This window comes from Mastigoproctus giganteus, chromosome 4 (assembly GCF_048544385.1).
Source record: "Mastigoproctus giganteus isolate SK-2022 chromosome 4, ASM4854438v1, whole genome shotgun sequence".
NCBI classification, from domain to species: Eukaryota; Metazoa; Arthropoda; class Arachnida; order Uropygi; family Thelyphonidae; genus Mastigoproctus; species Mastigoproctus giganteus.
Window position 1 is genome coordinate 226,401,019 of NC_143578.1, and position 25,751 is coordinate 226,426,769.

Sequence of the window (25,751 nt, forward strand, 5' to 3'; positions counted from 1 at the left end):
AATTAAAATAAATATTATTTCGTGGTTGAGTTTTTTTGGGATGAAAATCCCCATATTTCAGGAGGAGAAAAACGTACAAATTCAATAACAGCGTATAGAAAATGCTTATGGTTGGTAGAAGCTCCTATGGGGGGGGGGGTTCACCCAGTAAAATAAACAAACCGAAGAATAAGGGCTCTTTAGACACACCACATAGCTCGCTAATGCGTCTTAGAGTTAATGGCCTTGGTGCTTTTCAATCTATCCAATCGAACATCCCAATTTACAACCAACTGGAAATTTCAGCATAATGGTTGAAATCTGAATCATTGAATCGAGAATTATAACACCATCTCAAGATTTATATCGCTGTTGGCGTCTGTATGTATTGCAAAGACGTTTGCTTCCAACAAGATTTAAGATGTGTCCAATGCGTCAATGTCACACCAACTTTCGAAAAGAATGGTCATTATCTCTACTACAAGATTTAGTGCAAACATTTTAGAGCATCGATGCTTCGAAAAGAATCCGCTTGTCTGAAGAGAACTGACAATAAGTCCAGCTGGTTTCTCAGAATACATAATGGCCACTTACAACACGAAGACGTTTACAGACTGAAAAATTAATTTCTTCTTTTCTATAATACTCAATAAAAGTCTTACAAACCCATCGTTGTCTCAGAATCTCTCTCTACCGCGTTCTAAAGTGTGATGTCTTCAGAAGATCTCTCTTTAAAAATAAACTCCTAAAATTTTTAACGTCAGCACCAATGACTCGAGAAGGTGGTAGACAAAACATAAAATTGGTTTTATGTTCATTTTACTATCTGGTCTCTGTCTTCTTTGATGAACTTCAAGTTCTATTGGCGTTCAAAGGACACGAAACATTATTTATGTTCAGCAATGCAAATAGTACATGTTGCTTTCGTACCAGCAGGACCTGGATTAATGTCCAGAGGTAGATCGATAAATAAAGGGGTTGGTAAGCAAATGCACGCAATCGGAGGGTGCATCCAAAGTCAAATAATGATGATTATGGAGTCTACATCATTCCACGCTATGAGGATCTCTATTTTTCCGAGTACGGCCTCCCTTCTCTATCCCTCACTCTCTGACGCTCTCTCTCTATCTTTCCTCTGACGTCATAGTCAGCAGAGAGTGCGCGCATCACAAGCTTATCTTCTGTTCCGTCGATATCAGCAACTCCGAAGCGTACATCGAGTCTTCCTTTGATTTCAGCCACATAGTATGATGTATCTTTTGCTGTCTTCTTCGGGACAGATCTCTTAAAGATATTAAGTAATTCCCATTAGAGGAGGATATTGGATCATGGTATGAGTAGAAGGCTTCTTGTTTTGACATTGCAAAGTTTATCTTACTTATCGGACACTGTCTTCTGGGCTAACTTTTCGGCATTCATTATGTGATATAGAAAAAGGAGAAGAAATGAGCTTAGCGATCTACCAAAAAGGTAAGCAACCCTTCTTGTTCAATGTTTGAAAAATGATTAGTAACTCTTATTTAAATTATTATTTTCAGTTTAATAATTGCGATGAAAAATCCTAGATGGCATTAAAATGAAGATGGATTCCGTTTATTAGAAATCGATAATTAAAGTTGATTTTATTTCATGGATAGTCTGTAATGTATTGAGTTGATTAAAAGAGTTTTCCACAGATTGTGTGGAGTAGTGGAAAATAGGTGTTATTTAATCATGAATCGGAAGATGGAGTGAATGGTTGGTTGTTGTAGGGTTTTAGGTGCATCAACAGTTTAGGCCATATTGCGTCTTCGTTAATGTCTGTAAATTGCGTGTGGTTCTACTGGATGTAAAACCGGGAGAAAAAATCATGATATCTTTCCTAAGATCGACTAACTCAGCCATCTTGTGAAAATGGCCCATAGAAAATCATGGTATCTTTAATGGGCTTCTAACTCAGGTCTTTTCCAGTTGATGTGGTGGGTGATTTTTTGGAATTGATTGAGTCGATATTTTGGAGGTCGTTGGGGATTCTATCACAAAGTTACTTAAATACGGCTTAGCTGTGAAGGATTATTTGGTGATCGAGTGTAGATGTCTTGTGGACATATCTGTCTTTGTATGAGGGCTTAAATAAATGGGATTGAGTTGTAGTAAATAACTACTGCTGTGCACATTCCAGGAAGATGCCTTGAATTCCATCAGATGAGTCACTGTGGGTTTCATTACTTGCTCTGTTCTCTTGTTTAGATGGTACAGCGAGAATTGTAGGCAAGATGTAGAAGAAGGTATATTTGTGCTAGAAAGAAGAGAAAAGAAAAATAGTCGTGGAAAGAGAGAAAGAAAGAAACATTATAGAGAGGCAAGAGAGAGAGGTGGACATATGGATGAGAGAGGGAAAAAGAAAATCAGAATAAAGAGAGAGAGAGAGAAAGGGAGAAAGATAGAGGAAGGCAGAGAGAGAGAGGGAGAAAGATAGAGGAAGGCAGAGAGAGAAAGAGAGAAAGAAAGGAGTGAAAGAATGCGACAATAAGGCAGGAAGTATATAGAAAGAGTACTGGAAAGATAGAATAAGAGAAAAAGAATGAAAGAGCGACACTGAGAAAAGACAGAGAGAGATAGAAAAAGGGAGAATGACAGAGGAAGGGAGAGAGAGAGAGAAAAAGAAAGAAAGAAGGAGTGAAAGACTGCGACAATAAAGCAAGAAGCATATAGAGAGAGTGTAGTGGAAAGACAGATTAAGAGGAAAAACAATGAAAGGAAGACACTCAGAAAAGAGCGAGAGAGAGAGAGAGAGAGATGGGGAGAAAGAAAGAGTAGGGAAAGGAGAAAAGTGGAACAAGAGAAATAGGAAGAGGGAAAGAATGAAAGAGAAATAGAAACAGAAAAAGAAAAACGTGAGAGAAGTGGAGGTTGAGAGGAATGGAAAGTGAGAAGAAATAAGAGAAATTGGAAGAAATAAAAGAGAGAGAGAGGAGACTGGGGAGAGAAATAGAAAGAGAGAGAGAGATAGAGAGAGAGAGAGAGGGAGAGAGAGAGACTGGGGAGCGAAATAGAAAGAAAGAGAGAGAGAGAGAGAGAGAGACTGGGGAGCGAAATAGAAAGACAGAGAGAGAGAAAGAGAGAGAGAGAAAGAGAGAGAGAGAGAGAAAGGGAAACTGGGGAGCGAAATAGAAAGAAAGAGAGAGAGAGAAAGAGAGAGAGAGAGAAAGGGAAACTGGGGAGCGAAATAGAAATAAAGAGAGAGAGAGAGAGAGAGAAATCGAGCCTGGGAGAGAAATAGAAAGAAAGAGAGAGAGAGAGAGAGAAAGGGAGACACTGGGGAGCGAAATAGAAAGAAAGAGAGAGAGAGAGAGAGAAAGGGAGACTGGGGAGCGAAATAGAAAGAAAGAGAGAGAGACAGAAAGAGAAAGGGAGCCTGGGAGAGAAATAGAAAGAAAGAAAGAGAGAGAGAGAAAGAGAGAGAGAGAGAGAAAGGCAGTCTGGGGAACGAAATAGAAAGAAAGAAAGAGAGAGAGAGAGAGAGAATGGAAGACTGGGGAGCGAAATAGGAAGAAAGAGAGAGAGAAAGGGAGACTGGGAGAGAAATAGAAAGAAAGAAAGAGAGAGAGAGAGAGAGAAACTGGAGAGAGAAATAGAAAGAAAGTGAGCGAGAGAGACTGGGGAGTGAAAGAGAGAGAGAGAGAGAGAGAAACTGGAGAGAGAAATAGAAAGAGAGAGAGAGAGATAGAGAGAGAGAGAGAGAGGGAGAGAGAGAGACTGGGGAGCGAAATAGAAAGACAGAGAGAGAGAAAGAGAGAGAGAGAGAAAGGGAAACTGGGGAGCGAAATAGAGAGAGAGAGAGAGAGAGAGAGAGAGAGAGAGAGAGAAAGGCAGTCTGGGGAACGAAATAGAAAGAAAGAAAGAGAGAGAGAGAGAGAAAGGGAGACTGGGGAGCGAAATAGATAGAAAGAGAGAGAGAGAGAGAAAGGGAGACACTGGGGAGCGAAATAGAAAGAAAGAGAGAGAGAGAGAGAGAGAGAGAGAGAGAAAGGGAGACTGGGGAGCGAAATAGAAAGAAAGAGAGAGAGACAGAAAGAGAAAGGGAGCCTGGGAGAGAAATAGAAAGAAAGAAAGAGAGAGAGAGAGAGAGAAAGAGAGAGAGAGAGAGAGAAAGGCAGTCTGGGGAACGAAATAGAAAGAAAGAAAGAGAGAGAGAGAGAGAAAGGGAGACTGGGGAGCGAAATAGGAAGAAAGAGAGAGAGAAAGGGAGACTGGGAGAGAAATAGAAAGAAAGAAAGAGAGAGAGAGAGAAAGGGAGTCTGGGGAGCGAAATAGAAAGAAAGAAAGAGAGAGAGAGAGAGAGAGAGAGAGAGAAACTGGAGAGAGAAATAGAAAGAAAGTGAGCGAGAGAGACTGGGGAGTGAAATAGAGAGAGAGAGATTGGGGAAAAATAGAAAGAGAGAAAGAGGGACATTGGAATACGCAGAGAAAAGTGAGAACAGAAAACAGAGAAAGAATGGCGTAGGCTGGTTGGTGGGTTTTACGCGCCAAGGCAACTAAGGCCATGAGGTTAGCATTTGTTCGCTGTAAATTGTATTGCGGAAATCCCCAGTTTTCTAGAGAAAAATCGTACAACTCTCGTCCCAGACCGACTGAGAGGGACAGGACAAACATTCTCTCGTATAGACGGGATTCGGACTCGAGTATTTTCCACATGGTGCGAAATCTTTATGATTGCGCGGATGCTCTTTCTGTTTCAGCCTAGTTTGGTTTATCCATCTTGAAATGATGGCTTTATCCACCACCTAATATAGAGCCCTGGCTTATTAGTCGGTTTAATATTAAGAGAACAATGTATACTGCGATGCGTCTAATATTTTGAGGAAGCAGTATACACACGAAATGCACCAAAGTATTTAAACACGCCGTTAAAATTGCAACAAAGAATACTTCGGGCGAACGAAGTTCAAACTGCTCATAATCGAATTATAAATTGTTGCAGACGATTAATGGGAAAGCGCTAATTATAACTGCCCTCTTTAATTAGCCCCTGTTAATTGCTGATAATTATTCAATTGACAACGAATAGCCTCGCTCACCTGAGCAGCCCGGCCAGAACTTAATGGGACATTAATTTTACCCATCGGCCAAATAAAGAACTTCGACCACAAAAAAGGATAAAAATAACGAAGTAAATCCCACAAAAAAATCCAAAGTAATTGGTCCCTCGAATTTATACTAATATACACTGCACTGCCAAAAGAAAACGAACACTTATTAGCTACAAAAACTACATCGAAGGTTTTTACCATAAAACGCTGTGCATTTAATACTTTGGATAGGCAGTGTACAAATGGAAAATCTAATTCTCAGTCAATTATAACAATTTTAATTCTGACACTGACTCCTTTAGAAGACGCACATAAAGAATAATTCCTATTAATTTCTTTTGGGGAAGAGAGTCATCTTTCCAAATCCACAATGTGGAGATTGTTCAAGTGATGGGGGAAAGCCCCCCCCCTATTCCTCAGAATAAGCGCTGGAATTAATTAAGTTTAATTGCGCAAACATTCAAAGAATTCATCCCATTTCTTCCAAAGATCTTTTTTTGATTATCTTGCATTTTATTTCTCCATCTTTCCTGCTGACATTGCAAGTAGAGTCTAAGTCGATGTGTTTTTAAAATGAGAAAAGAATTTTGTATTTTACGTTGCACGCAGTTAAATTTTCGCATCCATGGAAAAATCCACTTTTTTAGAAGATTCAAATGTCTTCTATTGAAGAAATTTGACACTTCTTACGTATCTTGGCTTCTTTGAGAAAACTAAATCTTTGGTGAACACGCAGAACTCTTCTTATTAATCTGGTTGGAGCTAATTGCATAATTCTGCTGAATTAAAAACTAAGCACAGCACCACTTTTGCCTCAAACAGAAAAATCCATCTTCTTTTTTGCCCATCGTTTTCACAATTATTTTTTACCAAGACTAGCTTGATGTGCAATGGAGGTAGACTCTTGACTTATCCACCAAAGGCGGATGTGCCACATTTTTCTGGCCTGGTGTGCTCTCTGAACGGTCTTGCCATTTTATAGCATGCAGTGGCAATCCTTCACTTGGCTGATCCACCTTGGATCCAGTCAGCAAAATTACCACTTTCAGGTCGGCACAGATATTCCATCTGTAGTTTTGATAGTTGCAAAAGAACCTGTTGGTTCTCGTAGGTTTCCTTCATGTGAACTGCATGGGTCCATGGTATCGATGGATATTTATTTCCATTATGGAGTAAAACTTCTTTCGAACTGACCATGGATGAAGCAATGAAATCAATTAATTAATTCCTGGACATTGTTACAATAAACCAAAGCACCATCCATGGAGGCAATAGGTTGTTGTGTTAGATTGCATCTTCCTATAAAAAGACACCATGACACCCTTTTCAAGAAGATTCCACTGCTGAGGCCGTGATCCTAGTAATTGAGTCTTGGTTTTGGAGAAGTCCAAATCTCTCAATTCTCTCTCAAGAAGACCAAATCATTCAATTCTGCCTGAGTGATTAGATGCAGTTTTGCAGTATTGAAAACTCTGGATCTGTACTCTTTCCTGGTTCTGCATCTTCGAGAGACTCCTTTATACTTTGCGTATGGACACGCAACCATCATCTATTCCGAAACTGTGGAAAGCCTTGCAGATCCCTACCGACGTCTTCAGACATCTAGTGGTCAATGCCTAGGCTAATATCGGCTGTTATCTTGCGAACCTTGTCTTATCTTGTGGCCCAACATTTGAATCTCATAAAATGTTACCAAAAAAAAAAAATTGCCGATTTTAATGAGATTTGGAATGACAACAAATCTCATTCCAAAAGTCCAAAATTATTTATTTAATTTTATTTACTTATATAACGGTAATGTCAAGTTTATTTAATCTCCCAACCCTCAACTCATCCATGCTCTAGAACAATACATAATCTCTCATTGGAAAACATTGTTCAATCCCACAGACGGATCCTTACTTTTTACGATCACCAATGTTGCTATTAACGTTGCAAAAGCGCTGATCTCATTAGTCGAAGTAGCAATTAATTACAGAGGACGCGTCTGCTAATCACTCTAAAGAGGTTAATGATAGCCTCTAAATAAACAAGTTTCCCGATCGGAACTACAAAGAAAAATAAGTATATACAATTTCGCACGGGAGAGTAGATAATTGATGAGTTTAATCTTTTAATAAGCGGGAAAGCCATCTTTGATCATTTCGCATCATCTTCTGCGGGGCGTATCTTTTGTTCTGGTGTAAAATCATTAGAAAAGTCACCTTCGAAATCTATTGTTAGCAACTACTTAATCTGACATTAAAAAGAGACCTCTGAGAACCCTGGATAGTGCGATTTTAATTTGTAATTTTTCAGATTAAAGCGTCTGCTTAAAAAGCCGATTTCAACTGCTTTCCAAAGCGATTGCAGACGAATTAAACAACCAATTAGCATTGCTAGAAAGAAGCTTGAAACTAAAATTAGAAATTAACACGTTTTCTTTCACCAAACGACAGGGCAGAAATTTGACTCGTGAACGATTGTGACGTCATTTTTATCTCTCGTTTTGCTGGAAAGAAGCTTGAAACTAACAATTAGAAATTAACACGTTTTCTTTTACCAAACGACAGTGCAGAAAAATTGTGACTCGTGAAACATACACGATTTTGACATTTTTATCTCTCGTTTTGCTAGAAACAAGCTTGAAACTAACAATTAGAAATTAACACGTTTCCTTTTTCCAAACGACAGTGCATAAATTTTGATAATGAAACATACACGATAGTGACGTCATTTTTATCTTTCGTTTTGCTAGATAGGAGCTTGAAATTAACAATTAGAAATTAGCACGTTTTCTTTCACCAAACGACAATGCACAAAAATCGTGATTCGTGAAACATACACGATTGTGACGTCATTTTTATCTCTCGTTTTGCTAGAAAGAAGCTTGAAACTAACAATTAGAAATTAACACGTTTCCTTTTACCAAACGACAGTGCATAAATTTTGATAATGAAACATACACGATTGTGACGTCATTTTTATCTTTCGTTTTGCTAGAAAGGAGCTTGAAACTAACAATTATAAATTAACACGTTTCCTTTTACCAAACGACACTGCATAAATTTTGATAATGAAACATAAACGATTGTGACGTCATTTTTATCTTTCGTTTTGCTAGAAAGGAGCTTGAAACTAACAATTATAAATTAACACGTTTCCTTTTACCAAACGACAGTGCAGAAAAATTGTGACTCGTGAAACATTGTTACGTCATTTTTATCTCTCGTTTTGCTAGAAAGAAGCTTGAAACTAATAATTAGAAATTATCACGTTTCTTTTTACCAAACGACAGTGCATAAATTTTGATAATGAAACATACCCGATTGTGACGTCATTTTTATCTTTCGTTTTGCTAGAAAGAAGCTCGAAACTAACAATTAGAAATTAACACATTTCCTTTTACCAAACGACAGTGCAGAAAAATTGACTCGTGAAACAAAACATACACGATTGTGACGTCATTTTTATCTTTCGTTTCTAGAAAAAACACCATAACCATTAAGTTTTTTTTTTTGTTTAACAGCATTACTTTTTGAGGCATCAAGTAACTTTCATTAAATTTTTTCAAAAGTCCAAACTAAAAAAAAAAAAAATGTTTCTCATGAAGTGTTGTTTGTCAATACTCTCACATTTATCTTTATTTGACGTTTTATACGTCAAACTTTTCTGTCGCTTGGCGAAAGAGAGAAAAATTGTACAGCGGATAAAAACAGATTTTACCCGACTTTCTGAAATCCATTTTTCTAATCATTAACCATGTGCTTCTGCGCCTGCGCGCACTCACTGAAACTTGAAACGCTAACATTCCAGTGACAGTGTACAATTTCAAACTGCACTAGTGTACAAGTTTCGTCTTTTGTACACTAAAGTGCAAAAGTTAAGTTACAACAAAAGTGAGATGTAAATAAAACATCTAATTGATGGAATTCTATGAAATTGTTTGTTAAAAATTTTGGGCCTTCATATAAGGGCCCCGAAGGCAGTTTACCTTGATATTTTTCCTGTCTACGCTGTAGTCAAGACAGTTGTCTGATATGTCCTTATAAGACCTTGCTTTTTAATCAGAGGGGTTGTTAAACTCAACTCAGACCTCTAAATTATTTTTCTTAAGAAGTTTAAGGTCCAGCTGCCTCAGCTTGCGAATCCTAAACCTTCTAAACGCTTGTTTTTCATTCTATAAAATCGAAGGCCTAATTAGATACGCTGCCTACCGCGGTAAATTGTGAGTGGGGAGACTATAGCTGTCGAATTTTGTGCTAAGGCATCTAAGGTCACACGGTGTTGGTGTATTGTATCTCTATAGTCTGTTTAAGCGATTATTTTTCCAGACATTGACTTAAGGCCACCAGAGCTATCTTCAGAGTTTATTTCTTAGATATTTATTGAAGTCCTTACTACTTTTTTCTTTCTTTCCTTTGTAAGAAGGCGTTTAAGTTGTATCGGGTAATTGCCTTCCAAAAATATCTTAAGTTGTCATAAACCTGGGAGCAAACGACCTCCCATCAATGCGTTTAATGAACAGGGGGACGACTCTACTGACGATAGAAAAGGGGTAGAGAACCACTCCCCTCCCCCTTAACGAATTCCCCGAGGTTCGTTTAACATTACGCGTGTGTCTGTAATTTCCCTCTTCCACCATTACGAGCGTCAATCTGAAGTCCGCTGTTTTGGCGCACGATGGGACCGGGATCCCGCCCACTCTAGTAGCATCCCCACCGGCGACGACATAAGGACCCAGCTGCTCCGACATCTTGGCGAACATAATCGTTTGCGTGCGGTTAGACAAGTATAGTCTGGAAGTAATAAACTCGATCGGCGAACACCGACATTCGCCTTTCGGTGGGTCACACGACCGCCTACCCGAAGGTGGCGTTCGACCGACTTCTAATTTTCTTCAATTGCCATCGGTGTGTCGTTAAAAGAGCGAAGAAACCCCGCCAGGTTCTCCGCGTCTCGATCGAGTCATTATTGGACCAGAAAGAAAAGTCTTTGCCTCCCGGGAAGACACTTGGAGATTGAGGAAATGGAGGAAGACATTAATCCGGGTTTTCTGTTTGTGTTCTGCCCGCTCCTAATTATTCTTAGTGTCACGTGATGTTATGAACGCCCGACTGAGATTCGAGTATTTCAAAACTTCGCCAATTAGAATCGGGGGATGCTGAATATTATTCATTCTGTCGTTATTTTGAACATGTCAAGCGATTGCAAATTCGAAAACACTCAAAATTCGTCTTATCGTCTGCGTATTTTGCTATTAGCGTCTTTAATGAGATTTAAGATTTTCCTCCTCTACAAATAAGTGTGTTGGTAATATTCGGTTGAACATTTGGCGTTTCGTGTTTTTTGGGATGAAAGACTTTAAGTGAGGTTTGATTGTTGGTGAGTTCGTTAATAAATGCGTACTTTGGTGATTGAGATTGGCCCATTTTTTTTGACAGCTGATTCTTCTCTGTTACCAAAGTTTCGATGTCTTGAAAGAAATTTCGATAAAAAACTTGCTAAGATGAGATGAGGACCGATCATGCCACTGGGAGGCGCGCATTAAGAAAGATACTCTCCCTCATACGTAATGAGGTGTATGTAATAGCTGCCAGTAAGAATAATGATCCCCTGCTTGGGGGATCAGGTGACTCGCTTTGTCATTTCTGCAAAGACGCAATCGGGGAGGAATTCGATGCTCGCTCAGTCTCCACTTAGTTCGGGCTTGGCGATGGACAGAAAAACAGAATTAAGCGCGTGAGCTAAAATTGAGAGAGAAAGAAAGAAAGACAGAAAAGGAGGGAGAGAAGCAAAGAAGGAGAGATAAATGTAGTGACAGAATAGAGAGGGAGAAAGAGACATAAAGAGACAGAAAATAGAAAGAGAGAGAAAGAGACAGACAGACAGACAGAAGCGGAAAGAAAGCGAAAGAAAGAGAGAGGGACGGACAGAAAATAGAGACAGAAAAATAGAGAGAGACAGAAACAAAAAGAAAGAGAGAGAGACAGAAACAGAAAGAGAGATAAAGAGAAAATAGTAGTAGTAGTAGTAGTAGTGGCATGTGATGCAAGAAAGCAAGTGTATGAGCTTATGCAGCATCAGGCAAAAAAAAAAAAAAATCACACCATTCCCTCCAAATGCCTGTCCAGTTCCTCCTTAAATTTATTCAACCTATCAACTTCCACAATGACAGATGGAAGTTTGTTCCAGCAATTAACCACCCGCTGGCTAAAGGCAAATTTCCGCACATCTATTCTACATCTGTCCTTTCTTAATTTCAATTTATGCCCCCTTAGGTTCGTAATCTGAACAAGTGGAAGGATCCCATCAGAATTCAGCGTGCTGAACCCATTCAAGGCCTTATACACCTCAATCAGATCACCGCGCAGGTGCCTAGTCTCCAGCCACTGCAATTTGCAGAACCTAAGCCTCTCTTGGTAAGAGGATCCCTTCATTCCCCTCACCAATCTTGAGACCTGTATACAATACTCACCTCCAGACCTGTATACAGTACTCAAGTGTGGCCTCACCATTGCCTTATACAAGGGAATAATCACCACCTGATTCCTGCTAGCAAAATTCCTGTATATCATTGACAAGACACCATGACTTACTCTGGCCTATTCTCTGCACTGCTCAGAGAACTTCAATCTGACTGCACAGGTCTTTTTCATTCTCCACCACCCTAAGTTTAGTACCACACAGTTGGTTCGTTGGGGTTACTTCTACCCATATGCAGTACTTTGCATTTGTCAAGGTTAAACTTCAGTTGCCACTTCTTAGCCCATCTGCCCAAATTATCTAGATCCTGTTGCAGTAGCACACTGCCATTACTGTCATTAACAACCCTACCAATCTGCAAACTTCGACATTAAGCCTGATATACCTTCATCAATATCATTGATAAATATACAAAACAACAGTGGACCTAACACCGAACCCTGTGGGACTCCACTAATAACATTAGTCCAAGAAGAGCAGCACCCATTGATTACCACCCTCTGTCTTCTCCCACTTAACCATCCTTTTATCCATTGCAGCAATTTACCCTTAATGCCAAACCTCTCCATTTTCCTGAAATCCAAGTATATGATATCAAAATTATTTGTAGCATCCAGTTCCTTTGTGACCACATCGTAGTATCCAATGAGATTGGTCAGACAAGACCTCCCCTTAACAAACCCATGCTGTGTCTGAATTATTACTGCAGTCTTGTCTAGACTGCAGTAATAAATAGATTACAAAGACAAGAAAACAGAGAAGCACAGAAAGAGAGACAGAAACAGAAACAGAAAATAGAGAGAAAAAGAAAGAAACACAGAGAATAGAGAGAGAGGAGAGAGAAAAAAAAATGAGAAAGTGGGAAAGAGGAATGGCAAAAATGAAACAGAGAGAGAAGTAGAGGTAGAGAGTGGTGAGGAAAGAGCGAGAATGAATATGAGAGAGTGAGAGAAAGAGGAAGAGACTTGAGGCCATCAGAGAGCGTTTGGCGTGTTAGAAGCACATCGTGGACTGAGCCCCTCTTTAAGAGAACGAACGACTTCTCTAATGCGAACCTTCATCAAGGACACGCAACCATAAATAACGGAGGGCCCCCTTCTCATTTCCCTATTACCACGCAGTCAGGGGGGGAGAGAGAAACAATGTTTACCGCGTTATTGAGCAATGAATAATTTGTGTCCGTGTGGCAGAGATGCACGGGTCGGGATATCCGAGCACGCACTAATTCATTTCGCAATAGGAACGGCGTGAATATTTATGATGAGAGAGAGAGAGAGAGAGAGAGAGAGAGAGAGAGAGAGAGAGAGAGAGAGAGAGAGATTGGCTACTCTTACGTCAGCGCCAAGAGCACCTCGCGGCATTCACATCTCCCTAACAAGCTTCCATCTTCATCTCGGTGTGTAATTCCCTTTTATTACGCCCCGTTATTAAAAACTCAAGAAACCGATCAAACGACGCTCGACACAGAACGCACAAACTCGGCCGCCATTAACGCGGGCGGAACATCACTCCGACTGATTTTTTTGCGTTCCATTTTATGGGATTAAAACGCGATAACGCATTTCGAAAGGAAAACGTGTTTTTGCCGGTCTGTTTGGAGAGTATAATAGCGTCACGTGGGATGAATAAACGCGCAATTACGGCGTTTAATTTAAATTGGATTCGTGACGAGCATATCCGACATCGTCGCCACTTGCGAACTAACAGCGGAGGCAAAATCCCGAAAACTCGGTTAATAAAGAAATCAAAAAGCAGTTGATGCACGAGCTGAAATATTAAATGGAAAACTGTTAGAATGGCACTGGAAGAAAGAAAGAGGGAGAAAATGAAATAAGATGAGAGAGAAAGAAAGTGATGGCGACCGTAGCCGCAACTCCCCACGACCCCATTACGTAAAATCGGAAATTGGCTATCACAAACAAGCCCTGTTATTATTGTACAATCACAAAAAATTACCGTATGTTTCGGAGTATAAGTCGACCTCTATTTTTTGTCATTTAAATTATCCCATTTATAGGATAATGATTCTCCCATCTTATAGGTTCTCAAGAAATTCGCAAAAATATTACAGGATCTCGATAAACTTACAGAAGATTATAGGATCTCGCAAAACCTACAAAAACTTATAGAATCTTGCAAAACTCACGGAACCTCTCGAACCTCACAAGAAAACTTACAGTCTTGCAAACTTCATAGATATATTATAGGATCTCGAGAAGCTCACAAAAATTACAGGATCTCGAGAAACTCACAGAAGATTATAGGATCTCCCGAAACCCATACAAAAACTTATAGATTCTTGCGAAACTTATAGAATCTCGCGAAATATGCAGACAGATTATAGGATGTCTTGAAATTCAGGAAAATTTATAGAATCTTGTGAAATTCATAAAATCTCGAGAAACTCATAGAATACTTACAGGATCTCGCGAAATTCATGTGGAACTTGAAGGATCTCGTCTTAGCGAAATTCATGCGAAATTTATAGGATCTCATACAGATATGAAACTTCCATTTCGTCATAAGATTTTAAATGTTTCATGGTGACATATCTCTCTTCGAAGAGATGTCTGGAAAAAGAGAATATCGTGGAGGTGGTGAGGTTTCTCTTTTAAAATAAGATTTGTTTTTTTACAGAAATTACTTCCGAGAAAACGGGTCGTTTGATTTCCTGCAGCCAGATGTCTTTTTGATAGAATACACCAAAAAACCCCGGGGGAGATTAAACGCGATTTTCTTTAGTCTGACCTCGTCTAGAACTTTTTTTTTTTTTACATTTCTCAGACAATTTTTCAAGTCCACAGAGCTTTAATTGATTAAATCAAAAGTTTATGGGTCTTAAAACGCCCTTTGGCCAGCCATCGTAAATGTATGGTAGCCTTTTCTACTTCAGACAAAAAACGGATTAACCTCCCCTTCCCCCAAGCTACTGAGCCTCTTCTCTACTAACTACATCACCGCCTCATGAGCCTTTAAAAAAAGGAAGTCGCGAGTAATTACGATAAAGGGGGTCGTTGGAGCCAAAAGAAAGTTACATCGATAGCAAAAACCGAAAACCAAGAAACCTGCCAAGTAATATCGAAAAATGCCACACGAAATGTTCGTCCCTGATTAAGTAATTGAACTAAAAATTATCCGAAAAATGTCACCAGTACGAGAATGTTTTCCTTAAAAATATTCATCGTTCACTTCTTTCAAAATGCACGTTAATGTGCCACTACCACGTGACCAAAAAAAAATAAGTACACAACAAAAACGAAAAAGTTAATCTCCTAATTAGAGAAAAATTCTTGATTAAAATTCGTAAACGTTTCAAGGGCAATAATAAAAAATCCTTCATCAGAGTCGTTTCACAAACCAACTGATTCCAGTTTCCATTTGATTAATAGAATACATTATTGGTTTTTGTCTTTGGCCTTGCAGAGAGGTGTTCTATTAGAAGTATCCATTATCAGCCCCATCCACCATCCCATTTATTATCTTTCGCATTTGCAACGTTCTCTTCAAGGATGACCTTAAACATAAATCATTTGGCAACGTGTTTCTCCATTTATACCGCGTTTTCCATAGTTTCTCACAGGAAATGAATGAGATGGAAAAAATGGATCTGTTTACTTTCCCCTTAAACTTCGGTAATCCTTCAAAACCGAAATAAGATATCTTTCCAGACTTCTCAAGAGTGTACTGTCAACGCAAGCTGATTTCAAGTGATGGATGGATAAGATTGAAATATGGAACTCGATGGATATAAATGATCACAATGAATTCAATGCTTCATTTGAATGTCAGGAAAAGTCTAAGAATATGTGATTTCGCAACCAGTCTCCTTAAAATTTCAAGACTTCAGCTACTCGTAAGATTCCTTATAACTTCTGTTAAATTTTTAAGACACTTTCAAATAAATATCTCAATTTCTTTGAAGGTAATCGTCTCCTAAGCGTGATATGTGGCCCTGGTCAGATATCGACTTATCAATCCAGCAGAAGTATTTGGTTTTTGCAAACGCTGTCTTTTAAACTGTCATGGCATTCATTGGTCTGTAGGATGTAGACATCAGGGGCCCAATAAAGTGACAAGGATTTATCCCTAATGTTTTATTCATTGCTTATCATTTCCTAAGTTAAAATATGTTCCACTTATTAAAATGTATGCCAATGATGGATCACAAGACTCATGCAATCATCTAATTGACTAAAAATGAATCGAATTCTTTCTGATTGGTCAATTACAATTTCCATGGCAAATCGAGTGACCATATCCAGTTCTCTCTGATCAGATAATCTCCTACGTAAAAATGAACATCAAAAATAATTGGCATTTCCATGGAACTTGGAAGGAGGATTATTTCTCCATCCAACCGAGTTTCCGGGAGAAAAAACCATGCTACCCTTGGCTAACTAAGCCACGTTGTGCAAAGGGCCCATAAAAATTCCTCACCATCGATGGGTCTTTTCTCAGGTCTTTTACACCTAGTGGGGAGAACGGCGATTCTACCAACTGTGTTGCACACGAGGACATTTGATGAATCCCTTTAGATGCCAAAGTCCAGATGGCTTAATTAAGCCATCTCATATGCAGTTCATTGGCCAAACGAGCGTTCAAAAATTATAACAGCAATCTCCCACTAGATATGTAGAATTTCCAATGACGTTACCACTTTATTCCTTGGTTTTCGTGGAATATTTTAGTTTTTCTTGGGAATGAGGAACTGAAAGATTATGGGTTGTGGTCAGATTTGAATGCAGTGACTGGTGGAAGTAGGATGAAAGCAGATACCGATGCAAAGTCCGATATGGTCAATTAGGTCCTCTAGCTGATAGGTTATTCATGATATAGAAATTTAGTTCGTGTAATGTTTGGACCAGCAAATTTTCCAAGTCAACCAACAGTGGTGGACGTTTAAAATTATAGATTCTGAAATCCTCATTGAAAATCCTGAGGGAGTCCAATGGAAACTAATTGGACTGCTGTAAGGGATGAATTGGAGAGTTTTGAGCAGTTATCATGTGGTATTATTTGCTGTGTTCAGAATGAATCGTATAATCGACCTTTATTACCCATAAGAGTATGGGTAATAAAGTTCCCTCGGGTCAAAGAAGCTGGGACTGGAATGTCCAAACGAAACCTGGCAATTGTGAGGATATGTTCACCACAGTTGGTGGGTGAGAGTTTGGATCCCCAAATTGGGATTCCTACAGCACAACGTTAACTCTACCCTGTACTATCCTCAGTCCATTTTGAGGTTTCTCCTCTCTATTCTTGACGCAAGTGGTCTGTAATTGGGTGGGTATCAACACACGACATTACTGTACAGTAAAAAAGTAAAGTGTCGTATTAGGACCATTGAGTGTGTTCTCTGATTGATTTGCCTCTTTTTGCTGGACGAACAACCCCATGGAGATTTCGCCATAAGGAACTGTCTGATGGTTCCACTCCACGGGAGTGGAACCATCATGAACCATCAGACAGTTGAAGTTTTGTTTTAACTTGATTCGTCAATTGGATTGTTCAATAACTGCAACTTATCTTTTAGAAACCAAGAGGAATGGTCACTTCAGATCAGATAATGAAGTGACCACTGGATATGAGATTAATTTGGAGTCAGTGTTTCATTTTTGGTAGATGTTGAAGAATTTTTTCTTTTCTTTTAACTTCATTTTCTTTTCTTTTAGCTTCAGTCAAACATAATTCATTCAATTTAGAATTTGCGTGCTGTTAGAATCCTAAATAGTAGAAATTTATAAATAATCAAGTATTTATCAATTAATTGATAAATTCTTAATTAATAGTAAAATTTGATTAGAGAAAGAAGAGATTACATTCATAATCTTCAATTCCTTCTTAAAATATTAATCCCAAAGTCTCAGTCGATGACTTTGCAAGTAATCATATTCTATTATTATCTTTCCAGGTGAAGGGTTCATTGACTTTTCGAAATCCCTACAGGAAGCCAGCGAGACTAAAGTGGCCATTATACTCGAAGCAGCTCTTTGCCAAAGACTTCGTTCTCTCCAATGAATATTTAAAACCACCTGCTCAATTATTAACGAGCATAGCGCCCTCTTCCGAGAGGGCAGCTCTATATTCTTGGCATTATCTGAGAGTATTTGTTGAGTAGACGTTTCAAAGGAGAAGAAGAAACACCGCTCCTGATGGATGACTTGTACTTACTGGATGATTACAGCAACGCCTGGTTGGTCCCTAAAGTGGAAAATGTCACAACAAACAGCTCGAATGAGACAGAGGTGTGTACAAACGAGTACTGTGTCCCAGATGAAGACTATATTGAGATGATTGAGGCTTACATCTTCCCTACCCCTTATGAGTGGGTGTTGATAGCGTTGCACATTACCGTGTTTACTATTGGATTGGTAGGGAATGCGCTCGTTTGCATTTCAGTATATCGCAACCACTCCATGAGGACAGTAACCAACTACTTCATTGTCAATCTTGCAATGGCAGATTTTTTGGTCATTCTAATTTGCTTGCCCCCCTCAGTGCTGTGGGATGTTACAGAAACGTGGTTCTTCGGCAGCATGCTATGTAAACTAGTTCTCTACCTGCAGGTAAGTACAATTGGGTAATTATTAGACGGGTTGCCATGGGGTGGCGTATTCTTACACCCAATAAGGTAACATATTCAAATTGATTCAAGAGTATTAATTTTAAGAACAATTGACCTTAATTAGTTTCGTATCATTTTCTTAGCCCTAATGTATGTGTGTGTGTGTGTGGATTATCTCATCGCTTTTCTGGAACAATGTTGTCAAACGACTTCATCAGATAGCAGACGCCATATTGTGATGACGTTAAAAGTTTTCCCGTCTGCTTTTGTTGTTCGATTTTGTTTTTCGCCCGGAAACTTTGAGCGGCTAATTATAAACTGCGAGAGAAAGGACAGTTAATTACACTTGTGATTAAAATGCATCCATGCATGGTAAACAAAAGACTTTTGTCCCCAGACGCGAATCTGCACACTTCATATCCAGTATGGATAAAAGGTGTATGCAACTCGCGCCAGAATTATGTACGGCACATCACAACTTTAATCTTCTTACCCCAGAGTCCAACCAAGATAAAAAAATGAACTGAGTTAAGGTGATAGACCATAGCATCAACGAACGTACCTCATCCTGGATAATACCAACTATTATGTATGGGGCAACCATGTATGGATAAGAGTACTGTTGCCTTATCCCGTGACACAGGATAAGGCAACAAGATAATCTGATGTCTCCTTAATTACCTTGGCGAATATTCTAAGTGAAATATATAAGTATCTCAATTAGCTTATCCTGCGACCATCCTTCCTCAATTTGAATTTATCCCCCTCCTGTGTGTAATCTGAGCAAGAGAAAGGATTCCATCAATAATGGGATTGTTCAATCTATTCATGGTCTTAAAGACCTCGATCAGATCTCCTCGCAGGTGACTAATATCTAGACGTTGCAATTTTCAAAACTGAATTCTGTCTTGGTAAGAGCGCCCTTTTGCTCTCCTTACCAATCTTATTTCTGACATCATTATTAGATGATTATTAGCAATGGACAATGCAATTATGTTCGGTCCTAGGTAGAGACTATAGTCCTACGCCTCCTTACTAAGATTAGTCAAGTAACAGAATGTGGAAGAATCCCCAGTCTGCAAATGTGTGGGAGAAAATGTTGATCGCAGATGGATGCATAAATCTTTGCACCCAAAGGTCCAAGAGAAGTCTTGGACCTTTGACTGAGAGGATTTCCACAAGAGAAATAAACTCCCCGTTCACAGTGAAGATATCAGATTCTTGAAGAAGCACATTCGGACTCCAAAAAAGAGAAAATTACGTTCTTCTTGATGGTCCTGATTCAATTCGCAATTCAAGAGGTTCGTAATAAAGTCAACCAAATTTAGACAGACTGTTTGCAGATTTTATTCCAAATTCATATTTTGGCTGATATCGGTCAGACTTTCAAGAGAAATTCAGTGTTTCAAGAAGACCAGCGTCGCTTTTATTCCATCATAAACAGGTCATCATAAACACAACGATCACATGTATCCAGCCCAAGTTACATGCATTTGGAATTCAAGAAAAAGTTTAAAAATAGGAGTGAACAATTTTTTGCATTTTTTTGGTAGTAAAAATCTTTTGGTAGAAATATTTTGTAACCGTGCCAGTTTGGCTGATATCCCACCGTGTCTTTCACAAATTATACAGCTCATTCCAAAGTTTAATTGTCTTCTGATGAGTACTTTTTTGTTATTTTTAATTGTATCTTATGTAGGGCAGCTCCAGAATGCTAGTTCAATTCCCCTTCTAAGGAGACTGCACCACGTATGCAAAGCACTGCATATGTGTAGCAGTAAACCCAGAGTAACATACCAACTGTGTGGTTCCACACTCAGGGTAGTGGAAAATGAAAAAGACCTGGGGGTATTACAATGTCCATGACACAAAATGGACAGACATTGTAAGAGAGCGGCTAAATTGGCTGCCTTCTTTTGAACGGAGTCTAGAAGCTTGAATGAAGTTTGTGGGCATAACAGCAGATGTGTGATTAATGTCCCATGGTTGGGAGGATTTGAGATTTATAGAATCAATAATCTGTAGAGATTTTAAATCCACTACAAATTCGCTATAGAATTAAAATATTGTAATAATGTAGTCTTGGGATGAGATTTCTTTTCTTGGAACTCTCAGTGTTCCAATGAACACACCCCGTCAGTAAACATTGCCATTGATTTGAAGATGCTTCATTAGACCAGTAAGACAAAAGACCTTTTATGCTAAAGGCCTTGCGAGTGAGGCTGAGCCATATGAAATTAATGATTTCGAAGGATTTTGATTTTGTGGAAGACGGCCAGAGAGGATATTGAACCATTGAGGCTAATTGTAATGGTATCTTTGGAATCGGGAGGGATTCCTTTGGATTGGAGAATTGCCAACGTACCACCAAAACATAAAGTTGGTAACTACAGACCGGTTAGTCGAATTCAGCGGTAGAGAAAATCTAAGAGGCCATGATTAAGAGTACAGTCCAAGGTCATTTAGATAGAAATGGCATTCTGAAGGACATACAACTTCATTTTGTTAAGGGAAATTCAACTGACCCAGTAAGCTATTTTGACATAGTTACTCATGAGTTAGATGTAAGTAACAATTTCGACTTAGTTTATTTGGATTTTAGTAAGACACTTGACTTAGTCACTCGTGAGAGCTTACTGTATAAGCTGGAACATGTTGGGATTACTGGGAAGACTCTAAGATGGACTGTAGGGTGACTGCAGAGCAGAAGATTGTAATTAATGGATATTCTTGAGATCGACGTAACATCAGAAGTGGGGTCCCCGAGGAGCTGTTCTTCCACCACTGTTATTTCTGATTTTCATAAAACACATCTATGAAGGAATAAAGGGCGTATAGATTGGGAAAGTCATTAACTACTTGGCTCGAGACTAGTGGCAACTCCAGCACACGTCGGCCAACAACCCACTCGCAAAAACCTATCCATTTCAAGATTGGCTCCACATACAACCTCTGAGCAAGTTAAAAATGCCATAAGAGATAATTTTAACATATCTGTTGATGTATACCAACTAACCACAAAATAACCTTCCTATTCATCTTTCAGATTAGACTGCACCAGAACAAATACAAAATCTTGTGTTAGCCATCCACCTGGCCCCGAGGGCTCCTCATCAGGCCCTACTTTCAATCCTCACCTCCTACCAGACTTCAGATGCACAGCCAATCATGCCACGGTTGCATTCAGGGTCCAGTCAACCCGACTAGCTGACTCAGGACCGAAAGCATAGATGGAAGCAAATTCACAACAATTCCTGGAGTGGGACTCTTCTATAAAATACCACACATACTTGTTACTAAGAATTACAAAAGCCACTCTACTAAGTTCGAAGGGCTAATTGGGTCATGCCAATTTAAATCTGCTCGCATTGATATTGCAGTTATATACAGCCATCCAGGATCCGATGCTGAAACTCTCGATGAGATAGCTAATTGGCTCATTCATGGGCTTCGTCACTTGGCAAGGCATGTTATCTGTGGAGGCTTCAACTTTTCCCCTCAACTTGTTCATCTTCAGTCCAAATTGCTAAATAACCTTCACCCATTAGGAATCCATCTAATTAATAATCTCCCGACCAGGGGTGACCACCATCTTGATCTTGTGCTGTCATCAAGCAACTGTGAACTTGATTCTACAACAGAAATAGTTTTTCAATCTGATCACATGCCAATTTTAATTAACTTATATTTTCTGACTCCAAACTACAACGTCTCGACACAGGTCCACATCAAGGTAATAACGAGCCCAAAATTACTCAACATTAGTAAATGTCTAGAAGCAGTCACTGCAATTCCTTGGAAGGCACTTGAGCAATGTGATAATCAGCTTATCTTAGATCTTTAAACTCGCTGGCTCGTCACAATTTCTAATTATGCAGCCTCAAAGAAAATAAGGATCTCCGAAAGTACGAGAGGATAGTGGACTCCTGAGCTGAGCAACAGCTTTAAGCTTAAACAGAAATTCTACAAACAATGGAAAATGACAGGACTAGTTTCTGACCGAATTGCATACTCCAAAGGACGAGCAAGCTTCAACCGCCTAAAGTCTCAAGCCATAAAACATCACGTTTTATGGCCAAGCACTTTAGACCCATCTCTCGTTCCTCGAGAGATGGGTCTAAAGTACTGAAAACATTTACCACGCACATTCTCCCTCACAGGCCTCAGAAAATCCATTATGCTTTACACAACAGATCAATAGTTAGTAATCTGATTAAGACTACCAATGCCATCCTTGGATCGTTTGAGGAGAAAGAAGAAATGGCAATCACATATCTTGATCTACAAGCCTGGGTGGATAGTGTCCACATCCCAGCCTTGCTTAAACTCCTTCGAAATTATTATCATATCACAGGCCAAGTATTGAAGTTTCTGACATCTCCTCTTCGGAATGGAACCCTCCAAATGTCCATAGGAAAGCAAAGGTATACTAGGCAAATACAAGCAGGCGTTCCACAAGGAGGAGTCCTGTCTGGATTTCTTTTCACAGCTATCATCTATCCGTTAATACACAATAGAATAGATATGATATCATATGCAGATGATTTGAAGATCTTCACAAAAATAAATTCAACCGATGAAGCAAAAAAACGCCACAGTAACCATCAAGAGGACCTTATCCGAAGTACAGTAGTACCTCACGAAATTTGACCTGCTAGTTAACCCAGAGAAATCTGTCATCACAGTGTTCCCACTTCAACCCACACCAACCATAATTCAACCTGCAATTGACAGAGTCTTGATCCCCTGCATTGAAAAGTAGAGAGATTGGAGTGTGATCTTCGACAGAAAATTAAGATTCCATCATCATATAGAAGAACTCTGTGCAAAATTCAACAGGAAACGATCGGTTGCCAAGCATCACTTGCTACCCATTCAGAACACAAACCTGATAAAAACGTACATCAGGTGATGATTTTCGGAGGTGTACTGTATGGAGTAGAGTTGTGGGGCTCGGCTGCAGACATCACAATTAAACCATTAAAAGCCGCTGAATACTGGTTCCTGAAATGGGCAATCTGGAGGTGTCATCTCCCACCACAGCAGTACAAAACACCGATGGCCAAAGAGCTGAAGTTAACCAGGTTTTCAGCATTAATGCACGAGAGAAGATTCATCTTCACCATAAAAATGAACGCAGGGAGAGTATCAGCGCCCAACATTTGGGACACCATGTGCTGGCAGATCCCCCAACCAGCACTCCGCTCCACTTCCAAGCTTCTTTCTCTTCCTTCGAGGCTACATTTTAAAGATCGGTTCTTCCCTTATCAGAAACTCCATCTAGTTCAATCCCTGGATGCTGACCTGTATAAAATCATAGATGATAAAAAGTATAGACGGCTGATCCTAGATCTGCACGTGGTCTCCACAACTTCCAAATGATTTCAGATCGTTACAGATGGGCAAGAATCTCACAAAAACCCGGACTCAAGGAAACTATCTTTTGTTATCGCAATTTATATTATTTTAGTATAATTTAATCTTTATACTTCCAGCGAGATTACCCTGCCGCTTGTTAACCCGTGCCATGATGCCCTGAAGGGTATTGTAGAGTCGTGGTACCTGCGTGTACCGGTCAACTTTACAATAAAGATCGTATTTATATTAAAACTTTACCACAAGAATTCTATCTTGGAATGTTATTTCAGCCAAGATGCATGCACACTGAGTGGCCACTTTATTAGGTATGCTGCCTAATAGCGAGTACGTCTTATAGCCCTCAGAACAGCCCGAATTCCGTTCAGTCATTGAACTGCTTTCCACATTTTTTTTTTTTAATTGGATGGTTACAGATCTCTGTTACGAAGAATTCGTTCCACTTTATCCAACGTGTGTTCAATTAGATTGGGACCTGGTAATTGGGCAATAATCATAATGAGATGCGCATGGTCGGAAACGTTGTTCCACTGGTATCAAATAACCAAATGCGCACTGCAAAAGCACCCCAACACCATTGCACTGCTACTATCAGCCTCCATTGTAGATACCTGCTAGGATGGTTGTATGGACTCATGCTGTTTTCGACACACCTTGATTCTTAGAGCTTATTACCCTTTGGATGCAACGCAATGAATTGTTTTATCGCGTCTTTGTGCAGGAATATTTCAACCCCTGCATTGCAGATTCTTTTGGGTAGAACGCTTTTTGTACTAGAAAGAATATTCCTAATTACTTCATGGGGATTTACCTCACAGTAGATGCCACCTAACGTAAAACAAGAAAGATGGAGTGAGCAACGAATTAAAAAACTGGAAAATCAGATCGTCCTTCTGTGACAAGAACTCTCACACTTCATCCGAAGCATTTCATTAAATTAAAAACATCGAACACGCTCTACCCTATTGAAACCCATTTCCGGTTTGGGGTCTTTTAGCTTATGACAGCCTGTCGCTTTACTGCAACCTCAATATCTTCCCTCATCCTGTTCAATCAAGAAAGATCCTCTTCCCTATCTTTTAAGTGGACATAAAATCAGAAAATATCGAGTGCACTTAAAAAATATCCAACTAAACTCATACTCTCTTTGTGATATTTCTTTATAGACACCACAGAATCTTCTTCAGAGGCACTCTGACTTCTCTTGCAATCACATAAGTGGTTTCGAGATTTTTGTATCTGAAGATACTTTTTTTTGTCATTCTTTCTTGGTACTGCTATCAATTTTGTTAAATTTATTATATCAGTAGTTTCTTGAAGAAATGGGAGTTAAGAAGATGTAGAATCGGAAGCTCAAATACAGCAATATCTTCAGGGTGAAATGTCCTGGATCTAAAGAGGTGTTCATAAATCGAATTTTGTATTTAAATTATGAATAGCTAAGTTCCTTAATCCTAATGTACAGTCCTTTCACAAATAAAGTTCCCATATTAAAATATGGCTGCAGAATAAGATAATGGGGTTAAAACCATTACTAAGATTCACGGTGGATTGGATCACTGTTCGTTCCACGTATAAGGTCACATCTCCTAGTACGAATTTCTCTCTTCATGCAGCATCCTTCCTGTAAGAAGAAACGTGTTTGTGTTTCTACCACCATAAACATCATTCTTCGGATAACAAAATAACCTTGCGTATGCTCCAGAGCGAAAGAGAGCAGCCATTTGTTGAAGCAAGGAGAAAGTTGTATACTCTTCTTTCATATCGGACGTGACCTCCTTCATAATGGACACATTCCTCGTAACCATCAGCGACTCGTTCTGCAGCAAATGAAGTTTATTCAGTGTTGATCCAACAGGGGACATATTTTGTTTTTATTACAAGAGAGAGAGAGAGGAAAAACATTCCTGGATATATTTTGCAACTGACAGAGAGGACGTGGCGAACTTCATACTTGTGTGATCTTCATTTTAATATTTAGTATTAATTATGTTCTCATAATTAACAGTGTGGTTAATTAGTGCGAGGACATCGTTGGATTAGGAAGAGATTCCTTTGGATTTGAAGAAGTTCCAAAGTATTGCCAGTACGTTGGCACTTCTCCAAATTCAATTGTTGGCAGTTCTAAGAGTGAAGTCAGTAACTACAGACCGGTTAGTCTAACGTTGGTGGTAGGCAAAACCATGGAGGCAGTGATCAAGATTGCTGTCCTGGAACATACAGACAGAAATGGTATTCTGAAGGAAAAACAACGTGTTTTTTTAAGGGGAAAATGTTTAACTAAGATGGTAAGC

At 39.2% G+C, this 25,751-nt stretch overlaps 1 protein-coding gene across 1 annotated transcript in view; it reads left to right on the forward strand.

Moving 5' to 3' along the window:
• The first annotated feature begins 1,320 nt into the window (after positions 1-1,320).
• The window catches only part of LOC150087446 (orexin receptor type 2-like), a 46,893-nt gene continuing 22,462 nt past the window's right edge, over positions 1,321-25,751 (forward strand). The window contains exons 1-2 of the mRNA XM_090372075.1: positions 1,321-1,449; positions 17,428-18,082. Of these exons, the coding sequence (XP_090228201.1) occupies positions 17,669-18,082 (414 nt within the window). The 5' untranslated portion in view covers positions 1,321-1,449; positions 17,428-17,668. The remainder of the gene's footprint in view (positions 1,450-17,427; positions 18,083-25,751) is intronic.